At 46.7% G+C, this 10,542-nt stretch overlaps 1 protein-coding gene across 1 annotated transcript; it reads right to left on the bottom strand.

The window, feature by feature from the left end:
* Positions 1 to 973: 973 nt before the first annotated feature.
* skida1 (SKI/DACH domain containing 1) lies at positions 974 to 7,049 on the bottom strand. The gene has a single exon (XM_026180781.2). The coding sequence runs from the start codon at positions 6,622 to 6,624 to the stop codon at positions 4,105 to 4,107; it is 2,520 nt and encodes an 839-aa protein (XP_026036566.1). The 5' UTR covers positions 6,625 to 7,049; the 3' UTR covers positions 974 to 4,104.
* Positions 7,050 to 10,542: the final 3,493 nt, after the last annotated feature.

Below are 10,542 nucleotides of genomic sequence, written 5' to 3'. Positions count from 1 at the left end.
TCAAATACGTCACACTGCACTTAAAAGTTGGAGACTCGGAGTTTTAGCAGGGTTTCTATTTTCATTCCCTTTGGTAACAGCATGGTGTTAAATTGTTAGTTGTTTTATTGGTTTTTCCCCCAGTTATTCTATCACACCCAGGACTCACGAATGTTGTAAGAAATGCAGACTGTCTGCGCTCACAGGAAATTCATGCTACTGCAAACTACTGATGCATATAAACTACAGCAACTACTATATATATATATATATATATATATATATATATATATATATATATATATATATATATATATATATATATATATATATTGAACCATCTCACGCGCAGCGGTTGGAAATGCTGCATGCGTAAATGTCTGCGGTTTGCCTCTTGTTGTTATTGCAGACACCGGAGGCCTACCACTTCTCCCGTCCCACATCCCTCTAAAATCCACCGGAAAGGGAATCCCTTACTACTGTAAGAGCTTAACCAAACTAAAGGCACAACATGTGGCCTTCTTTGAAGGAAATTTGCCCTTAGCCATCGCCAGTACTATTACGATGCCCACATTATGGAGATAACGACACTGTAGATCTATTTGGGGTCAATTCCCTTCTAACCTTAAAGTCATGCCCAAGGAATACCCACCTATCTGTCTTTTTTATCTATTTATTTATTGATTTTTAACTAATGGGAGACTTGGATGAGCAATTTAGAATACACTAAGAGGCTGTGGATATTTTATAACAAGGTCACGTAAAGAAATATTAAAGGTGAAACGGAGCTGCTTTCCATATATAAAATAAGTGGCAATCTTTATGTATTTTAAATACCATTCTTTAATGGCATTTAGAACTCTCTCATCACACACACACACACACACACACACACACACACACACACACACACACACACACACACACACACACACACACACACCAAAACAAAAAACGATTACCCATCTCAAAAGAAGGAGAAGGAGTCCGACAATTACACTCAGTCCCGTTTAATGAATGCTTTATCATTTAAAAAAGAAGAAAGGGAAAGTGCTTCAGAAATCCACCGTTCAAGTTTCTATTTCGAGTGCAGTTTTCTCATGTATATTCACAAGAAGAATGAAAAAAATCAATCAATATACAGGAAACCCCATAAAATTCACAAAAATAAATATTCAGTTTCATATAAACAACCAGTGACTTCAAATTCCGTGTCAAAAAACCTGACCTCAAGTATTGTATCCAAAGAAAAAAAATTTAAAAGTAAAAATCAAAAAGTAAATGAATGGAGGGCAGTGAAGTGGGTAACAGGAGGAGTATGGAGGGAGAGAGCATGAAGCTTGTAGTTGCTGTGCGATGCAATTGTTTACATTGATAGCGTCACTGTCAGAGAGCTGTTTGTCTTAACGGTGGAAAGGCCCTCCCAACAGGCCATTCTAACCACCTCCGCCCCCCCTCAGCCGTGCACTGTGAGAATAGGCTGGTGCGTCAGGAGAGGGGGGCCTAAAGCCAGCGCAACTCCACGGCGCAGGCGATTCCTCTTCCTCCTATGCCGTGCAACCTATGCTTTTGACATGCGGATTAAAGGTTGAAAGCTTCACTCTTGCAACACAGCTACACCACCCCCCCCTCCTCCACCATCGACACCAACATCACCACTACACTCCAAACCCATCGCAACCCCCCCCCCCCCCCCCCTTTTACTGCTAGCTTGCACAAACACGAGCTCGTGTTGTGTAGCTTCTAAACTAGCCATTTTTTCTTTTCAGTTTTTTTACAAGCTTGTAGGGGATATGAGTTCAGGTCCGAATTGTCTCTCCCAGCCTCAGACATAAGGCTCACGGTGAGTTCAGTCAGAGTGGCGCTTTAATCACATGGCTAAACATCTACCACATGTATCCACAATGGTGCAGGCAGAGTGAAACGCACTTTTTGTACATTTTTTCTTCTCTCTCTCCTCCCCCCCACTCTCTCTCTCTCTATACAATCACGTATTACATAGTTTCTTCAATCCTCTGAATGAATGCGCCCTTTGCTGTGCTTGTGGAGGAGGCTGACATCATTCACGGGGCTTTGGGTTTGTTGTGATCTGGCTCACCCTATAAGCTGGGGCCTCTCTTTGTCGTGGACAGAAAAGCACACCAATTAGCAGAGCGCGTCCTGCAACTGCCATTAAAAACATCCACACATTCACTTAAAATGCCTATACGTGTAGGTGCTTCTCGACCACTTGATTTAAAGGCGTGTAGGCTTGAGTCTGAGTTGGTACTGCTATGGGTGGGGGCTACATTAAACAGGTCTGGGATAGCCTGCTACTACGCCGAGAGCGGCCATATTAAAAAAAAGAGGCTACATTCAGAACGGTGAGATGATGATGATGATGATGATGCGTTTAGGAAATAAAAAGGAAGCGAGATTTCAGAGAACCTGATTGCATTTCTGCCTTCCCTATAAGGAAGGCAGCCAATGATAGTAAAGAACTGTGTTTTTCTTTCATCTTTAAGAACAACGAGACTGAGAATGAGGGATGAGAAAATCAGCATTTGGATGGTTCGGCCGCACATGGCTGAATTGTAAATAATAAAATATTTAACCTCAAATCAAACAGTCAATCTTCCGGCAGTGGGGGCTTTCCCTTTTTGCATCAACAGCTCTCGCGCGTAATTTCACGTTTGTTAGAAATCCCTAAAGCTGAAAAACAACCTAAACACATTCAAAATGCAATGCATTTAAGCCCCTCTCATGTGCTTGGTCGCATTGTTTCTTATTAGTGGCTAGAAGGTGTTTTCACGCAGATTTTTTTTTCGTTTTTCTTTTCTTTCTTGGTGCCTCCCCCTACACTCCCCCTCCCTCCCGTTATCACTAAATCACATCCCATTTTGTCTGCATTTTATATTTTCTTGAATTATTTACATGTTCACCACGCGCACACTCTCCCCGGCACAACTTCTTATTGCGTCCAGAGGAAGCCGAGGCCACATGGACCTAGAGGGACACAAATCTGTCGAGTCTGTCGTGAGACCTCATAAAGGAGGCTTATTCATTCAAAAAAAAATTCTTTCTGTTTTTTTTTGTTTGTTTTTTTGATTGTCTGTATACAAGGCCCGCGTTGTGTTTGGGCCTGCGTATGTGCAGTCACACGCTTGCAAACCAGGAAATAGTCCGCAGAAATAAAAACATGACTGAAAACTAGAATACAACCACCCTTAGAAAAATAATCATTTTAAATAATAACACCAACAACAATAATAATAAAAGAAATCCCACAACCACCGAGAATAAATTTATGTCAAATCTAATAAAGGCTTAACCGTGAGCATATGACCAGACATTAACTGAGCTTTTCTTGTATACATGTCTGAAACTGAATATTTGGGCACATGGATGTTTGTGGCCAAGCTGGTTAGCACGCCAGAGGAAAGACAGCGCTGATATATATAAAATATACCAAGTGGCACAGAATGGGAAACCCTGATTTTTATATTATTATAATTATTATTATTTTATGATTTGCTCAGTCAAGTTTACTCCTCAATCCTAGCAAGTTTTTTTTTCTTTTTTAAAGTAGCCTCGTCCCAAGGAATGCTGTGATTTTTTTTACCCCCCCTTCCTTCTTTCAGACAAAGCACAAACCACTGAAACCCGGCACTATACAATCCAACAGGTCGAGCAAATTAGAAAAGCGAACAAGAAACATTCGAGTTCACACACACACACACACACACACACACACACACACACACACACACACACACACACACACACACACACACACACACAGTCGCGTGAACACACCATTGAGAATAGATATTGCTTAGGATAGCTTATTTTAACACAAGTTTTTTTTTTAAATCTTATATCCACGAGCGGTGTCTCACAGTCCTGTGGGCGTTTTCAGAGGCTCCGAAAAGGGGGGAATCTTGTGGGTTTTCCTCGATCGAGCTTGAAAACAAAGCGGAATGTAAATCCATTCTCAGGAGAGAAAAGGGGGGACAGAAAAGAAACAACACCGATAAAGTTGCGAGCATTTCGGTGCGCACAGGTTAAGACTCGGGCTACGTTTGGGTTGGAAATGGTGAGGGCTTTTTCAGGGCTTTTTTTTGCTTTAAAAAACAGCTCCGCCGTCTATTTCCTAGTTCTGTGAACGTGTGGGGGAGGGAGAATCTGGCCGCCTGGCTGCCACCTCCACACGGGGTGGGACGGAGGGGGAGGCCCGGGGCCCCTCAGCGAGTTCAGGGAGTAAGCGGGGCACAAATCCCCGTCGCTGCCAACAATCAGCGACGGCGGGGATGGGAAATTTGCCATTAGGCTGAAAGGCATTTTTGCCGGCGATGCTACAGTGTTCACGTTGCTGCGTTTGCGTCTGCTCGGTAAATCCTCCGTGGATGCCTCCTCGCGCCCCACGGGACGAGAACAAGAAGAATAAGAAGAAGAGGAGGAGGACGACGACGAAGAAGAAGAGGCAGCCTTGTGGACCCTGGATAGGTTTTGTTTTGTTTGCGTCCTGGAAACTCTGGGTTTCTTACTCCCCTGCACCGGAGCCCTGCAGTTTTTGTGCCTGTGCTCCCCCTCCTCGATACACGGGGCGTCTTGACTACTTCTGCATTCCTGAGGACCACAGGGGGACCTGAGGGCCACATCGGGGCTCTTCTCTGTGGCTTTAATCCCACTGTTGGAAAAATCTCCTTGTTTTATGGCTCCGCTGGGATAGTGGCCATTGTTGCTCTCTGTTTTATCTCCTTTGCATTTAGCTACAGTGGCCTGGCTCTGGTATTCATACTCATCACAGCTATCCTCCACTTTAACTTTCACATTGTGGAGACTGAACGGCGGCGTCCTGGCTGTCCTGTCCGAAGAGGAGGTGGCGGTCACAGAGGGCTCCTCTGACTCGGTCTTTATTTTTTTCAGTGCAGTGGGCAGACTTGGGCTGGCGATCGTTTTCGCATCCCTCCTGTCCACAAATTTCTGGGTCTGCTTGGCCTCTTTACTGTGGTCATACTGAGCCCTCAGTCCCGGGGGGCATTTGATGGGATGCCCCTGTGTCCTGCGTGAAGGGTGAGAGGCCTTATTCCGATTGGGTCCCAGTGAATATGTGATGAGCTCATCCACAGTGTCGGCCTGGTTCAGATTTTCCCTTTTAGACTCGCTGAAAAAGCTCTCCCCCACAGAAGCTGAGTTAAAGTTTTGGGGCTGCGAGGGTCCCGAGTCCTGCTCTGTCTCTCTGCATGTGAATTCACATTTCTGAAGTTTGTCCTGTCTCCTGTCCCGTGATTGCGAAGCAGCAACATGTCCGAGGGTCTTGTGCTCTTTTTCGTGCTGCACTGGGTTGTTGTAGTGAAACGTAGGCTGCAGGACCAAAGGTGCTTTGCTGGTGTTGAGACTTTTGGCAAGCGATCCGACCCGCGCCCGTCTGAATCGGATGCTCTGAACCGAAACACGGCTCGAAACTGAGCTGGAGTCGGACTGAGAGGAGCTCTCTTCCTCCTCCTCCTCCTCTGAGCTGACCTCTGAACTCTCCGACTGAGTGTCATCTTCTTCCTCGCCGTCCTCTTCTTCTTCCGAACTGGCGGAGTTGCTGCTGGTGGAAAAGCCAGAGCCGAGGTCCCAGTCGGGGTAAGCCCGTTCCGAGTAGGTGCTGGACTCGGTGTCGCTGCTGTAACTCTCCGGGAAAGTTGGCTCGTGGTGGTGGTGGTGGTGATGATGATGATGTTGGTGGTGGTGATGGTGGTGGGGTCGGGGGTCGAGATAAAAATCTGGACCGAGGTGAAAAGCACCGAAAGAAGTCCCGTGACTTCCAGACGATTTGGGTTGCACGAGCAGCACCGGCGGTGCGTGGTGGTGCGCGTGCCTGCTTCTGCTCCACGAGTGCCTCGCGCTGTCCCTCCCGCCGCCCCCCTCGCGCCTCCTCTTCCTTTTGTGAAGTAGGTCGCCGGCTGAGCGAGAGAGCCTGGACTGAGCAGCTATGGCGGACTGAAGCACCACCGGCTGCCGGCTCACCGCGCTCCGGAAAAACGAGTGCCTTTGGCTCAAAGTGACGCGGTTCCCTGTTATTTTCGCTGTTTCATAGTTTTTAAAGTGTTTGTAACTGGACTTGGTCGCCGAACGGCAATCCCGCCCGTGCGTTTTGTGATAAAACTGAGGTAGTTTGGAGTCGGTAAGGCAAGGAGTCAGCTCCTTCTTCCTGCCCACTTTGCCGTGGAGTGTGAGAGTCTCCGGGACGCCGTGCTGCAAACTAAACCAAACTTTTTCCCTCCACAGCTCGCCGTCAGCACGGAGGAACCCCGAGGACTCGTCCTCATCCCCGGGGGAGCACGCCGCTTTCGCTTTCCTTTTGTTGGACTTCAACACCCGCTCCGTCTTGCAGGAGAAATACAGAGCCTCCACGTCCTCCCGCGATATGAGAGTGCATTTGGCGGCGTGGAAAGCTATAGAGTTTATTGCTTTGAGCTTCCGTAGCTCTTCCAGGTCGCACTGGTGCTTCTTCACTTTCAGGTAGTCCATGCGCTTGTGCACCGTGGTCCGAGGGATGTTCTTCAGCAGGTCGGTGAAGACCTGGGACAAAGCAAACATTTGCTTGCCTTGGATGAGCAGGTATCCCAGCCTCACTCCTTGCATTTCCTCAAAGCCACACTCCAGGTCTCCCATGATTTGTGTGTATCCACTAGAATCTATTACTCCATGTAGTCAGCCTCAATATACTGTGGATTCACCAGTGAGTGGCATAGGTTAGCGAGCTTAAGGCATCCTGCTCACACCTATAATCCAGCCACACTGCTGCGTAATGAAAATGCAAACTTTGACATGCGGAGTTAAATGGAGCTGCCCCTGTCTAATAGATTGAATGAGCCGACAGCATCCACTCCTTGCTTCTTGCCCCGGGTCCGGCATGGTGGTGGAGGAATGCGACGGATGCGTCCACCAAGCCGGGGCTGCTACCTGCCTCTGCCGACTCCACTCCCCTCTGGTCGGCAGCAGGACGAGGGGTAGGTGTACACCACTGCCTCAGCCAGAGGGATAAAATAGCTAGAAGAGAGAGAGAGGGAGGGAGAGCGACAGAAAGGGAGGGAGAGAGGGTGTTGTGAGGGTGGGGGAAAGCAGAATGAGAGAGAGAGAGAGAGAGAGAATCAGATCCAGAGAGAAACAGAAAGAGCTAAAATGCAGCTGCTATTCTGGATGCTGGTTGAGCCACAAATAAAATGACAGGGAGAGAGAGAGAGGGGGGGGGGGGGGGGGGCTGTCTGGAGACACCTTCATCAATTAATGCCCCTGGAGTCGACGCCCATTGGACGCCGCTGACAGGTGATGCAATAAAAATGGATATTCCATCCCCACCCACCCGCCCACCTACCCCTCCAGCACCCTGCTATTACAATAGTTTACAACTGTGCCCACAGTCTCCGCCGTCTGAGTAAATAATGCTGTTGTGACATTTTTTCCTCGATAGCTAAATAAAGAGCTGCAGAAAATCCAGCCCAGTGCAGAGTTTGTGTAGAGCCGGTGTAAGTAGTCCGAACCGGAAAATAGTCATGACAGGACGGGATGTGTCGTGCTAATTCCCCCCGCGGTCGTCATCAGAATGTATGTAACCGTAGCATGCAATCGATTGCATGTTGGTAAAAATGACTCCAGTCAGCACGTGCTATTTTAGTCGGGCTGATGTGCGTTACGGACGTGCTGCTTAAACAAAGAAATTTGCCTCTTTTTTCCCCCCTCACTGCTTTCCCCCCTGACCAGTAAACATCAAACTTAACTGCTTTAGCGTGCTCGAGCCTTTTCTCCTGATTTTTCTTCCCCAAGGTTGTAGGCCTTCTATAGACTGACCTACTTATCAGCTGAGACCACATAGGCTCGCGTCCATCCGCCTGGTGATACCGTAATAAACGAACCGGCGCTCCCAGCGTTTCAGAAGCCATTTAAACCGTCTAAGCTGCGTGTGTGTGAATTTTGCGGAGTCACGCAATTCCTGTGAAATTGTACCGTGTTTAAATGTGAACCGTGATTTTTGAGCGTGATCACAGTGCCAGGTCGGGGCTGCTTTTCCAACATGATTTTCTGCATAAATAAGAATCCTTGTAATATTAACACTGATAATAACTCTTCAAAAACCGGATCCATTTTAATTAGTTTTTCAACAAGGCACATAGAAGCACTTATTAAATATATCATTCTATAAATTGCATAAAATACGCAATAGGCTGTTGCATCACGAATATGTGCTTTGGTTATGTTTCCATCAACAAGTAGATTATCTGAGCGGGAGGGCGTGCACCCTGACTTTTGTGAGATTATTCATTAAAAAACGAACACCTTTTGTTTCAAGAGATTTCTTTGTATTTCTTGTAAAATGCACAGTATACACAGTTTGTCTTTACGCACGTCAAAAACGCAAATACGCGCACAAACTCGAACGTTAGAATTCATTAGAATGAACGCGCATGCACGCGCAGAACTACATAAAACACCGCGGATCTGAGAGCGGCACACCTTTTTTCCACGCACACGGCCACAGATATGGGACCCCCGCCCAAACACACACACACACACACACACACACACACACACACACACACACACACACACACACACACACACACACACACACACGCGGGTTTACCAAATAATATGACCGTGTAGTACGGACTAATTGTTTGAAATAGCAACGGGCCACAGTTAGCCTGAATGGACTGACTATTATGTTCGCCCCTGAGCCATATTTTTTTCTCCAATAGTCCCCGGGTTATATTCCATCTTTGTGATCTATAAAACACGTGAGTCCCTTGTGACCAGTTCCTCCTGCTCCTGCTGCCGGTGCTGCAGCACGGTGGGGTCAAACTCAGCACTGGGCATACTCGTTTCCATAAATATTAAGCCTATTTGCTTATTTGCTGGCTTGTCACTGCGCGCTGAATAGCATCGATGTTACCAGTGTGTTACATCAAACGGCGTGTCACATGTGTAGGCGTTGTTATTATAGATCTTTAAATATCCGAATGATTAAGAACATCATATCCACAATATCCCTGCAGGACCGGGACTGTGGTGCGTAACCACCAACGTAGTGCTGCTGGACTCAGGAACAAGATCGTGCGTGTTAAAAGATGTTTGCTCCTTTTTAATTTCATAGCTTGCATTACACCGACTGTGCGAAATACAGCCACGGAGATAATCAAAAATATAATACCCTCTGTGTGTGTGTGCGTGTGCGCGCACGCGGGGGGGGGGGGGGGGGGGGTACATATAAAGTCGGCTATATTTTAGTTTAATAAGTCACAGAAGGCTGTCATTAAATGCACCAATTGCATGTGGATATTAGCTGGTGCGCTGATGAGCAACTCAACGCAACCGTCTTTGTGTGTATACCTTTGTGCAACTATAACTGAAAATGGGTCTTACTGGAAGCCCCCGCGATCTCTTTAGCTCCGTTAAGTCCAGCTCCACTGCACGGGGGTCATTTGACCTGCACCCTTGCGGTTGCTTTAGATGCAACATACGCACGTTGACGTGTTCTTACTTGCTGATTATCTATGACAGCATTAATACATGCAACATGAGGAGCTTCACGGATGTGAAGGGAGGGGTGGGGGTGGGTGGTAGGGGGATAGGAGAGGGCTCGCTGAAGTCCGGGTCCCCGGGGAATAGCTCACATCCCCGAGACACTGTGCACCGTGGCCGGCCTAGGGAGACGCAGGAAAGAATGGATAGTCGAGGCTTGATTCATCAGACATTCTGACATCTGCACGCCTTGTCCTTTGGACAACCCGGGTTTACTTTTATTTGGCACACTAGACCCTTGTTGTTATTTTTTCTACTTCCTCTAATCCCTTATAGCCAAAGGTTCTCACGTAAAACGCAAGCAATTCAAACTTGCGTAAGCTCCATAGCGATCCTCTTTGTTTTGTTGCTTTTCCCTGAATGTGACTGGTCTGCAGCGGAAATCCATCCTGCAGTTACGCACAGAGACTGGTGTGTTAGTTTTTGAGATAACAACCACGCGGATTTTACTCACTTTATTTGTAAAGAGTTGTGGTTTTGTCACAGGCACGTCATCTATGTAGTAATGTAAAAATGACACACACACACACACACACACACACACACACACACACACACACACACACACACACACACACACACACACACACACACACCTATATCGGTGTATTATTATTATAATTATATATTTTGTTATTATTTATTAAACTGCGAGTATTAAATATGATCAGAAATAATAATTTTTAAATAAATATATAAAAGCACTTTCACACCATCTGTAAAGCCTCGGGATAAATTTGCAGCACCTCTGTCGGTGGATTTTCATCTCCTCATGTCTTAACCGGCCCAAAGTGTCAGTTTGGAGACATCTAACAACAAGTCAACATTCAAATAATTAATGAAACAAATTTAAATGTATTACCGCGTGTGTATAGATCTGCCCCAATCTGAGTATTTCCAATTAAGAGCAGGGGCTCTTTTGTCATGCACAGATGCCACAGGGCACTTATTCCCCCCTCCACTGCGCCTGGATGTCGGCCGGGGACCAGCGGGAGGAAGCAAGACCGAGTG

Source organism: Astatotilapia calliptera, chromosome 9 (assembly GCF_964374335.1).
Source record: "Astatotilapia calliptera chromosome 9, fAstCal68.1, whole genome shotgun sequence".
In the NCBI taxonomy this organism is placed as follows: domain Eukaryota; kingdom Metazoa; phylum Chordata; class Actinopteri; order Cichliformes; family Cichlidae; genus Astatotilapia; species Astatotilapia calliptera.
The sequence above is the reverse complement of the archived record's forward strand: the minus strand, read 5'-3'. Positions and strand labels throughout refer to the sequence as shown.

What these genes read in the sequence shown, in the direction of transcription:
- skida1 (XM_026180781.2), bottom strand. Translation starts at nt 6,624, where the DNA reads ATGGGAGACCTGGAGTGTGGCTTTGAGGAAATGCAAGGAGTGAGGCTG.